This window comes from Triturus cristatus, chromosome 10 (genome assembly GCF_964204655.1).
Source record: "Triturus cristatus chromosome 10, aTriCri1.1, whole genome shotgun sequence".
NCBI classification, from domain to species: Eukaryota; Metazoa; Chordata; class Amphibia; order Caudata; family Salamandridae; genus Triturus; species Triturus cristatus.
Window position 1 is genome coordinate 1,240,056,663 of NC_140593.1, and position 14,964 is coordinate 1,240,071,626.

The following is a 14,964-nucleotide window of genomic DNA, read 5'->3' on the forward strand; positions in this document are numbered from 1 at the left end:
TCAAACACACTGTCCTGGTCCGGCGGGCCTGACTAACCTGTAAGGTCAACACACTATCCTGGGCCGGCGGGCCTTACTAACCTGTAAGGTCAAACACACTGTCCTGGGCCGGCAGGCCTTACTAACCTGTAAGGTCAAACACACTGTCCTGGGCCGGCAGGCCTTACTAACCTGTAAGGTTAAACACACTATCCTGGGCCGGCGGGCCTTACTAACCTGTAAGGTCAAACACACTATCCTGGTCCGGCGGGCCTTACTAACCTGTAAGGTCAAACACGCTATCCTGGGCCGGCGGGCCTTACTAACCTGTAAGGTCAAACACACTATCCTGGGCCGGCAGGCCTTACTAACCTGTAAGGTCAAACACACTGTTCTGGGCCGGCAGGCCTTACTAACCTGTAAGGTTAAACACACTATCCTGGGCCGGCGGGCCTGACTAACCTGTAAGGTCAAACACACTATCCTAGTCCGGCAGGCCTTACTAACCTGTAAGGTCAAACACACTGAACTGGGCCGGCAGGCCTTACTAACCTGTAAGGTCAAACACACTATCCTGGTCCGGCAGGCCTTACTAACCTGTAAGGTCAAACACACTATCCTGGTCTGGCGGGCCTGACTAACCTGTAAGGTCAAACACACTATCCTGGTCCGGCAGGCCTTACTAACCTGTAAGGTCAAACACACTATCCTGGTCCGGCAGGCCTTACTAACCTGTAAGGTCAAACACACTGTCCTGGGGCGGCGGGCCTTACTAACCTGTAAGGTGTCCAGTGTGGCTATCGGATGAGGGAGGGGGTGATGAATATTTGTAGGTCCTTCTTTCCCCTGTTGACACACACTTCCCGCTGGGGTATAAATAACAAAATGTTAGTGATGGCCCATTATCATTCCCCCCCCCCCCCTTACCCCCCCCTGTAATAATTACTATCCAGCTTAAAACAAAGCACTGCTATCAGCACAATGCTTCGTTTGTCTAGACTTCCCCCCTCCCCATCACTTGAGGCCCCCCAGTTTGAAGACCCCTGCTTTAGATCCAGAGGTGTCCAGCACAAGCCCAGGAGGGCTGGCCCTGTGCCTGTGACGTCCGAATAAGACACACTTGCACAGTTAATAGACCTGGCCCCTGTTTACAATGTCAATCAATGCGGCTTCTGATACTGGGCATCTTTGACCCCCTCATGCCCCTCCCCCCCTCGAGTCAGCCGAGGAGTGAGGAGGGGGGGGGGCAATGTAGTGAGCCACCCGGTCGCTGTACTACATTGTTGCACCCCCAACTCCCTAGGACTATAAATAAACGGTGACGTCAGAATGTGTATATTGCTGCCGCAACCCAGTTAGGCCTCCCCTGCTATTTGTCCCTTTTAGAAGTCGGCTGACCGCCCCCAAGCCGCAGGATCCCCCCCCCCCTCCAGCACTATCAGGGGGGTCGGATGCTAGGTCGGCCCCGCCTTCCTCTGGGGACTCGTCATGCACTGGGTGGTGGAATCCATCCTGGCCCCAGAATCACAAACATGCAAATGAGCGCCGGTGACGTCCTCTCTGTGCAAATGTCCGCGCTCAGACTGATTATGGGGACTCGACATCCTGCCTGGAGCCAACCCCACTGGCTGCTGCCGACGTCACCGCTGCCGATTACTGATCTGTGCTACGTGAATGGGTGTTTGTGTAGCGCCCTCTTTGCCGATCACTGGTCCTCTGGGCGCTGTGGACAGACTCCGTTCTACTGTTGGGGATTATACAGTGGGTTTCACACTCTGTAATCCTTCCCGGACCCCGCTGGTCTGGTTGGGGGGCTTGGGGGGGGGGGGGGGTGCATTCTCCTTTAGAGAGCAGGGTGCTGACCTTTCAGCCTCACCCAAGTGACGGCCAAGCGCCCTGGGCGTGTTTCTATGCGCTGGTTTGCAGTGGCTGCTCAGATCTGGCCGTCCTCTGCCTGGGTCCTCGCCGCATCCTGCAGGGGGCGCTGTTGTATACTAGAGCATGTGACTGGACTGAGGTGATACGGTTCTGGGCCAGGGGCTGCCGTCCACCCGCCTTCACTTCATTCCTAATGCACAATCCGACGCTGAGAGCCTGGCCCCCAGGGTTCTCTGTCCTAGCGCTTTGAGTCCATAGCGCCTCAGCCTGGGCCCGGGGGTCCACCTTCTAGATCCAGCTTCTGCTCTTGGGATCTGCGATCCTAGGTTCGGACTGGAGAGTTAGGAGATTCCAGCGTTCACGGTCCTAACCGGTGAGGGGGGGGGGGGGGTGTTCTCTTCTAGCCCCTTCTGAGGAGATTTCAGGAAGTGCCCCCCTAAAGTGAGGTAGACTCTGTCCATGAGCAGGACTTGAGAGGGTGAGGCTGTAGGGGACAGATGTCAGCCAGAGGTGACCTGCTGAACTGTTATCCTAGGCTAGGGTGTGAGGTACGGATGGACAGATGTCAGCCAGAGGCAGACCTGAGCTGTTAGGTAAGGATGGACAGATGTCAGCCAGAGGCGGAACTGCTGAGATGTTATACTTGTATAGCGCACTACTCACCCGCAAGGGTCTCAAGGCGCTTGTACGAATACCCGCTGTGGAACCCATCCTGGCTTTCCCTGTGAGGCGTCCACTCCTGGGCACGCCCAAGGTGGAGGCCAGGCATCCTTAGCGTTGTGGGGGCCGTTGTGGAGATTAAGCAAGCTATTGCCCAGAGTTGCAGAGTGGGACTCCATGATTGAAATAGGCACCGAGGCAAGAATTGTCAGGTCCGTGGAATTTTTGAGCCCAAGACCCGCCAAGGCGGGGAATTGAACCCTGGTCCCGGGCTAGACCTCTGCATCATGGTCTGCCGCTCTAATCATTGAGCCACACTTCTCCACTAAGGATAGGTAAGGATGGACAGATGTCAGCCAGAGGTGGAACTGCTGAGATGTTATCCTGGGGTGTGAGGTAAGGATGGACAGATGTCAGCCAGAGGTGGAACTGCTGAGATGTTATCCTGGGGTGTGAGGTAAGGATGGACAGATGTCAGCCAGAGGTGGAACTGCTGAACTGTTATCACTCCGGTGTCTTCCTTATCGCGTTCGAGGGGACAGTCTCCTCCGCTCTCAGTCATTGGACTGCTATGAGGGGCAAAGAGCAGGTGATGGACCTTTACGCAGTCCCAGGTAGAGGGTCCTATCTCCATTCGTGTGGCTTGTCTTTGTCTGACCAGGTGTTGACGTGTTCCAGGGAGCAGAGGCTTCCTGGTCTTAAGGTGATCAAAGTGACGTCATCCTCCTGCGTCTTCGTCTCCTCCCCCTAACGCCAATACTTGAAAGTGCTTAAAGACGCCAGCAGAAGGTTTAAAATACAATGTTTAGGTAACCTGATCCTCTTACCGCTTGTCTTCATTTTTTGTGTCTTGCGCCAGCTGTCTGCTACAGACCGCTGTGTATTGTAATTGCATTTATATAGCGCTTGTTACCCTGATGGGGTGTTGAAGTGCTTTTTTTGTCTAGTAGCACGCTTCTCCGGGAACCCATAAAGGATTAGTGGTGAATTAGTATAGTGAAATATGAAAGTAATTTGAGTGGTGGATATGTTGGTCAGTTATTTAGATTGAGGATAGCGAGGGATAGAAGGGGAGAAAGGTTTGCATTTATATAGCGCTTGTTACCCTGATGGGGTGTTGAAGCGCTTTTTTTGTCTAGTAGCACGCTACTCCAGAGCCCATGAAGGATTAGTGTTGTGGATACAATACTTCACAGAGCCAATCCTTAATCCAAATTGGATGGCTTTCGAGAGAGTCGCAGTTTCTTTGCTCTTATCTGTTGTTTTCCCCTCTTTCTGTGTTTGACCCACTCGCTGGAGCTTTTTGGTTCGGCTGTTGGTAGATCTGTCACTTGGCCTGCTCTTCTGGCACCAGAGCACCCGTTTGTGCTATTTTAGTCATCAGGGGAAATGCAGTAGAAATGAGGACGACGCAACAGTCTTTACAGACATCCAGGGATTTACAGGAGGGCTGAAGTTGTGCCAATTGTGGAACAATTTTAGGTAAAGAAAACTCTGCTACTGGGAACCAGGTTAGCAGGAATCCAGTACACGTCAGTCAAAGGTGCCTCAATACCAGGCAAAACATGTGTAGGGGGGTCTGCAACAAGTACCCAGCTTCCTACACCCTCCCTAGCCCCTACCCCAATCTCTCCCCAGCCCTCACCCTCTACATTACCCAGTAGAACGCCTCCCTGGCTCCTTCCCCGATCTCAACCCAGCCCTCACCCTCCTCAGTGCCCTGTAGAAAACCCTTACCCCAATCTCACCCCTTCCCTCACCCTCCACAGTGCCTTGTAGAACCCCTCCCTGGTCTCTCCAGATCTCACACAAGGCTCTCAACCCCACCTGTGCCCTGTAGATCCCCTCCCTGGTCCCTACCCCAATCTCACCCCTTTCCTCACCCCCTACAGTGCCCTGTTGCTCCCGGCCAGGCATGTGCTGTGTAAACATAAACCCTGGGCGTAGTTCGTGAAGTAGCGCTACGCGTAGCTACGCAAAGTGCACTTCGCACTACGCGAGCTACGCATAGCACTTCACGAACTGCGTAGTACCCTGTTCGCACAGTGCAAGATGACGTTTTCAATGATTGCACAGTGCGGACAAGCATCCGGCACTTGAAATCATTGAAAACGGCATCTTGCACAGTGCGAGCTATAGTTTTCTGCCGCTAGAGTAGATTTTTACTCAAGCGGCAGCTTTCTCAACGCGGACTGGTAGTTTCTCATTGTGAGCGGTCGCAAGCATACGCGACCATTCGCAATGAGAAACCTCACCTCCTTGCGTTGAGAATCTCGCCGGGAGGTTTATTTTGATGTTGCTGATCGCGAACGAGGAAAAAGTCTCGCCGGGATGTCATTTTGCTTGCTCGCTGTCGCCAACTTGACGTTGAGGACCGCAAGCAAGCAAAAAATGACCGCTGCACTACGCTACGCGTGTTTGCACTGTGCTACGTGGAATTCGCCAAGTAGCGCAAACTTCGCAAACTACGTGAGCGTAGCGTAGTGCTTTGCCCAAGCTTAGTAAACATGAACATACAGAGGTGTACAGTAGAGCACGAGCGGCTTCTGACTGTCGAATAAAACTGACATTGGGCTACTGAGCAACTTTTTTTGTGATGATTTGAGCCACCTCTTCACTGGTTCTATTTAACCCTCTCTCTGTCTGCTCTTCATTCACTCACTCACTCCGCTCCTCATTCGCCCCTCCACTCTTCACTCACCCCCTCCGCTCTTCATTCGCCCCCTCCGCTCTTCATTCGCCCCCTCCGCTCTACATTCGCCCCCTCCGCTCTTCATTCGCCCCCTCCGCTCTTCATTCGCCCCCTCCGCTCTTCATTCGCCCCCTCCGCTCTTCATTCGCCCCCTCCGCTCTTCATTCGCCCCCTCCGCTCTTCATTCGCCCCCTCCGCTCCTCATTCACTCACTCCTCAGCTCTTCATTCACCCACTCCTCTCCTCATTCGCCCCCTCTGCTCTTCATTCACCCCCTCTGCTCTTCATTCACCCCCTCCGCTCCTCATTCACTCACTCCTCAGCTCTTCATTCACCCACTCCTCTCCTCATTCGCCCCCTCTGCTCTTCATTCACCCCCTCTGCTCTTCATTCACCCCCTCCGCTCTTCATTCACCCCCTCCGCTCTTCATTCACCCCCTCCGCTCTTCATTCACCCCCTCCGCTCTTCATTCACCCCCTCCGCTCTTCATTCACCCCCTCCGCTCGTCATTCGCCCCCTCCGCTCTTCATTCACCCCCTCCGCTCTTCATTCACCCCCTCCGCTCTTCATTCACCCCCTCCGCTCTTCATTCACCCCCTCCGCTCTTCATTCACCCACTCCGCTCGTCATTCGCCCCCTCTGCTCGTCATTCACCCCCTTCGCTCTTCATTCACTCACTCCTCCGCTCTTCATTCGCCCCCTCCGCTCTTTATTCCACCCTCCACTCCCGGCGCCTGACCTTCTGCTTGTGTTTTCCTCAGCTGCTTTGCATCGTGGTGCTCATCTGCTACGGCGCCTCCAGGTATGCGGGGTACACCACCGTGCCCGTGGTCGAGATGATCTTCTGCATCATCTTCTTCATCATCTTCATGCTGCGCCTGGACCGCACCATGTCATTCATCCATTGGCCCTTCACTGTGAGTATCTCTGGGCGGGGCTAGAGGGCCCGAGGGGCCACGAGCTGTGAGTATCACAGAGGAAGGCTTGAGGGTGTGAGGGGACAGGCCGTAGGGTCTGAGGGGCCATGAGCTGTGAGTATCACAGAGGAAGGTCTGGGGGGACAGGCCTGAGGGTGTGAGGGGACAGGGCTGAGGGTGTGAGGGGACAGGCCTGAGGGTGTGAGGGGACAGGCCTGAGGGGCCATGAGCTGTGAGTATCACAGAGGAAGGTCTGGGGGAACAGGCCTGAGGATATGAGGGGACAGGCCTGAGGGTGTGAGGGGACAGGCCTGAGGGTGTGAGGGGACAGGCCGGAGGGTGTGAGGGGACAGGCCGGAGGGTGTGAGGGGACAGGCCGGAGGGTGTGAGGGGACAGGCCAAGGGTGTGAGAGGACAGGCCTGATGGTGTATGTGGACAATCCTGAGTGTGTAAGGGGACAGTGCTTAGGGTGTGGAGCCAGGCCTGAGGGGACATGAACTGTGACTGTCTCAGAGGAAGGCCTGAGGGTACAGGCCCGAGGGGCAGGGGTGAGGGTGTGAGGGGACAGTCCTGAGGGTGTGCGGGGACATGGCTAAGGGTGTGAGGGGACAGTGCTGAGGGTGTGGGGGCCAGGCTTGAGGGGACATGAACTGTGACTGTTGCAGAGGAAGTCCTGAGGTTGTGAGGGGGATAGGCCTGGAGGACCAGGGCTGTGAGTATCTCAGGAAGGTGTGAGGGGACAGGTCTGAGGGTGTGAGGGGCAGGCCTGAGGGGACATGAGCTGTATCACATCACAGGGTAAGGCCTAAGGGTGTGAGGGGACAGGCCTGCGGGTGTGAGGGGCTGGCCTGAGGGGACATGAGCTGCGAGTATCACAGGGAAAGTCCTGAGGGTCTGAGGGGGCATGAACTGGGGAAGGCCTGAGGGTGCTAGGGGACATGAACTGTGAGTATCACAGGGGAAGGACTGAGGGTGTGAGGGGACAGGCCTGAGGGGACATGAACTGTGAGTATCACAGGGGAAGGCCTAAAGTTGTGAGGTGACAGGCCTGAGGGGACATGAACTGTGAGTATCACAGGGGAAGGTCTGGGGTGTAAGGGGACAGGCCTTAGGGGACATTAACTGCTAGTTTTGCAGTGTGAATCCTTTTCTGGATTCACATGCTGTGCATCATTTCGCCATCTAGTGGTTGTGTCCGGAATTGTCTTTGTTTTTATTGTTGTTTGTTTTGTTTGCTGTCGACCACCATTTGGTGCCGGGTACGTCCCCTGTGTGACGTCAGGCGGTATCCTGGAGGTCGACGTGTATGGTGGCCATCTTCAGATTATTTTTTCCGCAGTTGGGTTTGGAAGCCAGACAGGAAGCTCCAAAGAAAGTTTTTAATTTCCCTAAATATCTCCAAAAAGAAGATTATCACAAAAGATCATCGAAAAATCATCGATCACCGTCATCGTAGCAAGAGGCAGGAGCAGAGCAGCCATTCAAACTCCAGAGAACCACTCCAGTCCACAAATGGTGAGGTAGGGGTCATGGAGCATACCCCTTTCAAATTCTGCCCCAAGTGCCACCACAAATACGCACAACGCGACCCACACGACGTGTGCAACCTTTGCCTGCCCGAAGATCACCAGGACAAGGACTGTGAGGCCTGCGCAGCTTTCTTGCCGAAGACGCTCAGGACACGTCGAAACCAAAGACAGGCCCACTACACCACAATGTCGCAGTCGACGAAGAAACCTTCCATGAGGGACCTGGGTTTCTCTAGCGACGAAGAAGAGTCGACACACAAAGGATTGGTCGTCGAGATCCTAGAGGAGGACTCCGAAAAAAACCACGCCGGAAAGAAGGCGAGGGAGTCGAAAAAGAAGACGGAGAAGGTAAGACACCATAAAGATCCCTCATAACTGAAGGGCCACGAGCATAAGACTCCCAAGGCACCCCCGACGCCGAGCAAAAAAGCGATTGAGGGTCAGCCGCGCTTAAAAGAACCCCACGGAACCCTATCAAAGATTACCGAGGAGAGAAAATCGCCGAAGGCACCGAAGCCAAGGGTCGACAACGAACGCACATAAAAGGGCACAACACCACTGAAGACTAACGCCGACCCTGGAAGAAGAGAAAATCTCTGGCCTCCGATGCCGAGAGGGCCCTCGAAGTCGAAAGTAAAAGAAGACTCGAGGAGGAGATGGCTACACTCCTACAAAAGAAAAAAGATTTTGACGCCTCACTGAAGGTTTTTCGAATCCCTAAGACAACGGCTGCCGAACCGGAGAGCGTCAATGCCGAAGAGGCTGAAGACGCAGAGGGTGAGGAAGAAGGGATCTTCGACTCACCATCAATGCCGGAACCTCGAGGTGAAGACCCCGAGGAATACGGAGATGTCCCGGAGGAACTCAGAAAACTTCGAAGACACATGGAACGATCTCAACACCGAGAGCCTAGAAGAGGAGATTTGCTGCTACCCCTCGAAAGCTTCCCCCCCAGATGACATTGATTTCTACAATGACATTGTAAGGAGGGCAGCAAATCAGTTTGGTGTACCCTTAGAGGAAGAGAAGGGGGACACATGTTTCTTACTGGAAACCCTGGTACCTGCCACAAAAGGAACACAATATCTTCCTATGTTGCCCAGTATCCTGGACCAAGGCAAAGTAGCCTTCAAGGACCCAGCCTCAAACAAGGGGGTAACCCCCAGAGTGGAGAAAAAGTATAAACCCTCCCCAAAGGACCCAAAATACATTCAGGGAAGTACAGTACCGGACTCCATTATTGTCACCACTGCCAGAAGGAGAGCAAATGCAGTCTCCAACACCGGACCTCCACCAGAAAAAGAAAGTAAAAGGATGGATATGGTGGGGAGGAGAAGGAGGCAGTGGCGCAGTGGCGCATTGCTAACTCCAATGCACTGTTAAATAGATACGGCCACCAGCAGTGGGATGAGATAGAGTTGCTAAACAAACTTCCTGAGGAGGACAAAAGAGGGCAAAATCTATCGTCCAGGAAGGAAAAAATGTGGCTAACGCCTGCCTAAAGTCAGCTCGAGATGCAGCAGATACTGTGAGCAGTCAGATGTGCACAGGAGCCATCCTCAGAAGGCATGCCTGGCTCAGAATTTCTGGTTTCAAGCAGGAAGTTCAAACCTCCATCATTAACAGACCGTTCAACGGGGAAGCTCTGTTTGGCAAGGAAGTGGATGAATCCCTTTAGCAAATTAAAACGGACAACGAAACCGCAAGGGCAATGGGGGCCCTACAGCAAAGAGGTTTGTTTAAAAGAGGAGGTTTCAGTGGCAGAAAGCCCACAGGTAGAGGCAGCTTTAGTCAAGGACAGCAGAAGACACAACAATCCCGAGGACAGAACCCAAACCAACAATGGGCCAACAGTCTAGCTACCAAGCTTGCAACAACAACAAAAGCAGCCCTTTCGAGGAGGAGGCAATGTCAGAGGAAGAGGCCATTCCTCTAGAGGCAGAGGAGATGGGTCTAACAGACTTCATCTCGAAAAAGGACCCACACAAAACACCAGTGGGGGGAAAGATATCCTTTTCCCACAGACAATGGAAAAGGATCATAACAGACAATTGGATATTAAATGTGATAAAAGACGGATATTGCACAGAGCTCACAAAAACACCACCTGCAAACCCGCCCAAAACAAAGATGAACCAGAGCAGAACATGCACTGCTGAGCTGTGACTATCACGGGAGGGCCTGGGGGTGTGAAGAGACGGGCCGAGGGTGGTGAGGGGACCGGCTGCGGGTCTACAGTTCATCCATGAAGGTGCTGGCCCGGTGCTTTCAATGGACCTGGCTGAGTGTTACCTTTGAGGTGAGCTGTGTGCGCATGCGTGGGACTGGCCTGGTGGTGCACTGTGAGGATCTGGGGACCCAGGCCTGGCTACATCGTTTGTAAGGTGCTCATTCTAGGGGCGCTGTGGGTGGACATCACTGGCTATCATATGTGTGTGTATGAGGGACCGGCCTGTTCTATGGGGGGGAGGTCTGGGGTACACTGTGAGTGTAAGGGGATTATTCTGGGCAGGCATGGAGTATGTGGGGTCCCAGCTCATCTTGGGGACAGACCTTAATTTCTCAGGGTTTAGCCCCCCTCCTTATTGTATCTGAGGGGACAGGCCCGGGCTGGTGCTAGGAGGATCTAAAGGGACAGGCCCGGGCCTTCACCGGGAGTATCTGAGGGGACAGGCCCAGGTCTTCTCTGCTCATCGGTGGGGACAAGACAGGTTTGTACTGAGAGTACCCAGAGGTTTGTACTGAGAGTACCCAGAGGTTTGTGAGTACCCAGAGGTTTGCACTGAGAGTACCCAGAGGTTTGCACTGAGAGTACCCAGAGGTTTGTGAGTACCCAGAGGTTTGTACTGAGAGTACCCAGAGGTTTGCACTGAGAGTACCCAGAGGTTTGCACTGAGAGTACCCAGAGGTTTGCACTGAGAGTACCCAGAGGTTTGCACTGAGAGTGCCCAGAGGTTTGTGAGTACCCAGAGGTTTGTGAGTACCCAGAGGTTTGCACTGAGAGTACCCAGAGGTTTGTACTGAGAGTACCCAGAGGTTTGTGAGTACCCAGAGGTTTGTACTGAGAGTACCCAGAGGTTTGTGAGTACCCAGAGGTTTGCACTGAGAGTACCCAGAGGTTTGTACTGAGAGTACCCAGAGGTTTGTACTGAGAGTACCCAGAGGTTTGTACTGAGAGTACCCAGAGGTTTGTACTGAGAGTGCCCAGAGGTTTGTGAGTACCCAGATGTTTGTACTGAGAGTACCCAGAGGTTTGTACTGAGAGTACCCAGAGGTTTGTACTGAGAGTGCCCAGAGGTTTGTGAGTGCCCAGAGGTTTGTGAGTGCCCAGAGGTTTGTGAGTGCCCAGAGGTTTGTGAGTACCCAGAGGTTTGCACTGAGAGTACCCAGAGGTTTGCACTGAGAGTACCCAGAGGTTTGTGAGTACCCAGAGGTTTGCACTGAGAGTACCCAGAGGTTTGCACTGAGAGTACCCAGAGGTTTGCACTGAGAGTACCCAGAGGTTTGTGAGTACCCAGAGGTTTGTGAGTACCCAGAGGTTTGTGAGTACCCAGAGGTTTGTGAGTACCCAGAGGTTTGTGAGTACCCAGAGGTTTGCACTGAGAGTACCCAGAGGTTTGCACTGAGAGTACCCAGAGGTTTGCACTGAGAGTACCCAGAGGTTTGTACTGAGAGTACCCAGAGACAGGCTTTGTTTCTCACTGTGGGTATGAGAGGTCCCGCCTCACTGTGCTTTGTGAGTATCTGCCTAACTCCATCCTCCCAGTGACCCCGCCTCCTTGTCCTCCCACAGGATCTCTTCCGAGCTGTGATTGGTGCCCTGTGCTTCATCATCACCGCGCTGATAGCCATGATTGGCAGCCAGGGAAACGGAGCAGCCATCGCAGGGGGGGTGAGTATCTGTTACCCCTACAGAGGGCAGTCACCGGGAAACTGGGGCAGGTGCCACCCTCTGTTCCTCTCCATTACCCGGTGTGTGCTCCCCCTCACCAGGAGACAGGAACAGACCCCCTTTCCCCCCCCATGTGTACCCCCCCTTCACCAGGAGACCGGGACAGGGGCACAATACGGTGCATTCCTGTCCTTTCTCATTGCGCTGGTGCTGTTTCGGCAGACTACCGCCAATGCAGGCATCTTTGCACCAAGGTGCAAGGGTGCCTGTGTTGCAGGCAGGATTGGTTTTGTGCGGGAAGGGATACCTTCCTACACAGAAACAATCCGAAGAGGCAATTTCCACTTTCTATGTTTGCTGCAGAATGCAGCACATATAGAAAGAGGGAAAAACGAGGAGAAAAAACATATTTCTCATTGTTACACCTCACCTCGGGAGGCATAAGGATTTGGCGCATTCCCAAGTTTACATGATTTTGTAAATATGGGGCAGCATCGAATTCCATGGGTTTTGTGTGGAAAAACACACTGCACCACCCATGGAATGCCTCCTGGACGTAGAGTAAGGCCACGCAGCGATTTGCGCTGTCGCCTTACTCATGATTTATGAGGTCACTCAAAGCTACGCACGGTGGCTATGCATTTCTTAATAAATTGGATTCAGAGCCCTGCGTCATTCATGTACCACTTTATGTGGTGCAAAAGTGACCCAGGGCTCTCACAAATACCCTCATTGGTCCCCTGCAGACCCCTGGTGGGTGGGTGGCGAGGGTGCACCTCCCCATTTCGCTGTCTAGTACGGATGTCCCCTGCCCAGACTCCCCAGATGACGTGCAGGGTCCTAGAGCAATGACCTGAGACCAGTCCAGACTGGTCGGATGGAGGACCTTGAGAGGCCTGTGCCCTGTTGATACCACGAGCCCCAGCCACTGTGATGTGGCTGTACTGTGGATCCGTGCTGAGACCCCCTACAAGGACAGTTAGGGGGAGCTGACCTTGGGCCGATACCTTACACCCCTCCTTCCCTCTCCTTGCTCACCTGTCTTCCTCTCTGCAGGTCTTCGGACTCTTGGCAGGGATACTCTTTGGGTACGATGCCTTCACCATCTTCCAAACCCTGAGGAGGGCGCACCAGCCGGCGGCCACGTCAGCCTCAGGTAGGTGAACGATGAACAGACTCTTCTGGGCAATGCACCTTCTGCGCAAGGGGTACCCATCAGCGCTTCGCGGGAGCTGTTCAGGGCACAGTGCTCACAGCTGACATCAACCAGCACCCCCGCTGAGTGTCCACAGGTGACCACCACACGCCCTGTCTACATGTAAACACAGGATCACCGCTGCCGAATACAAGTGCTTCATTTCACCACCCGCATATGCCTCTCCACAGTCTGTACACTGATGGCAACAGCACCACCTCTATCCGCACGTGTAGCCCTCGGATAGGTCCATAGGGGACCACTGCACTCAGTCTGTCAGCATCCTCACACGTTCTAAGTACACCACCAGGGACCGTGGTTCACCTGTCCAGCATGGTCCACCACCATGGGTTCACCAGTGAGCACAACACCACCTCTGTCAACATCCTACACTCTGGATACACAACCTCTCTCAGCACGTGCAGCCCTCGGATAGGTCCTTTGGTGGCCACTGAACCACTTCTTTCAGCATCCTCCTACACTCTGGGTCCACCTTTGACCACTGCACCGTCTCTGTCAGCATCCTCCTACACTCTGGGTACACCGGTGACCAGGGCACCGCCTCTGTCAGCATGTGCAGTCCACAGATGGGTCTCCTGGGGACCACTGCACACCCTCTGTCAGCCTCTTCCTACACTCTGGGTACACCGGTGACTATGGCACCACCACTGTCAGCATCCTCCTATGCTCTGGGTACACCGGTGACCACTGCACCGCCTCTGTCAGCATCCTCCTACACTCTGGGTACACCGGTGACCACTACACCGCCTCTGTCAGCATGTGCAGTCCACAGATAGGTCTCCTGGGGACCACTGCACACCCTCTGTCAGCCTCTTCCTACACTCTGGGTACACCGGTGACTATGGCACCACCACTGTCAGCATCCTCCTACGCTCTGGGTACACCGGTGACCACTGCACCGCCTCTGTCAGCATCCTCCTACACTCTGGGTACACCGGTGACCACTGCACCGCCTCTGTCAGCATGTGCAGTCCACAGATAGGTCTCCTGGGGACCACTGCACCGCCTCTGTCAGCATCCTCCTACACTCTAGGTCCACCAGTGACCACTGCACTGCCTCTGGCAGCAATCTCCTACACTCTGGGTACACCAGTGACCACTGCACCACCTCTGTCAGCATCCTCCTACACTATGGGAACACCAGTGACCACTGCACCGCCTCTGTCAGCAACCTCCTACACTATGGGTACACCGGTGACCACTGCACCGCCTCTGTCAGCATCCTCACACATTCTGGGTACACTAGTGACCATGGTTCATCTGCTCAGCATGGTCCACCACCATGGGTACACCAGTGACCACTGCACCGCCTCTGTCAGCATCCTCCTACACTCTGGGTACACCGGTGACCACTGCACCGCCTCTGTCAGCATGTGCAGTCCACAGATAGGTCTCCTGGGGACCACTGCACCGCCTCTGTCAGCATCCTCCTACGCTCTGGGTACACCGGTGACCAGGGCACCGCATCTGTCAGCATGTGCAGTCCACAGATAGGTCTCCTGGGGACCACTGCACCGCCTCTGTCAGCATCCTCCTACACTCTGGGTACACCGGTGACCACTACACCGCCTCTGTCAGCATGTGCAGTCCACAGATAGGTCTCCTGGGGACCACTGCACTGCCTCTGTCAGCATCCTCCTACACTCTAGGTCCACCAGTGACCACTGCACTGCCTCTGGCAGCAATCTCCTACACTCTGGGTACACCGGTGACCAGGGCACCACCACTGTCAGCATCCTCCCCCAGGATAGGTTCACTGGTGACCACTGCACAGCCTCTGTCAGCATGTGCAGTCCACAGATAGGTCTCCTGGTGTCCACAGCACCACTCTGTCAGCATCCTCACACATTCTGGGTACACTAGTGACCATGGTTCACCTGCCCAGCATGATCCACCACCATGGGTACACCAGTGACCACTGCACTGCCTTTGTCAGCATCCTCCTACACTCTGGGTACACCAGTGACCACTGCACCACCTCTGTCAGCATCCTCCTACACTCTGGGAACACCAGTGACCACTGCACTGCCTCTGTCAGCAACCTCCTACACTATGGGTACACCGGTGACCACTGCACCGCCTCTGTCAGCATCCTCACACATTCTGGGTACACTAGTGACCATGGTTCATCTGCCCAGCATGGTCCACCACCATGGGTACACCAGTGACCACTGCACCGCCTCTGTCAGCATCCTCCTA

At 54.5% G+C, this 14,964-nt stretch overlaps 1 protein-coding gene across 1 annotated transcript in view; it reads left to right on the forward strand.

Moving 5' to 3' along the window:
• The window catches only part of PLP2 (proteolipid protein 2), an 87,034-nt gene that overhangs the window by 65,496 nt on the left and 6,574 nt on the right, over nt 1-14,964 (forward strand). Inside the window, exons 2-4 of the mRNA XM_085629881.1 lie at nt 5,972-6,127; nt 11,451-11,549; nt 12,606-12,705. Of these exons, the coding sequence (XP_085486007.1) occupies nt 5,972-6,127; nt 11,451-11,549; nt 12,606-12,705 (355 nt within the window). The remainder of the gene's footprint in view (nt 1-5,971; nt 6,128-11,450; nt 11,550-12,605; nt 12,706-14,964) is intronic.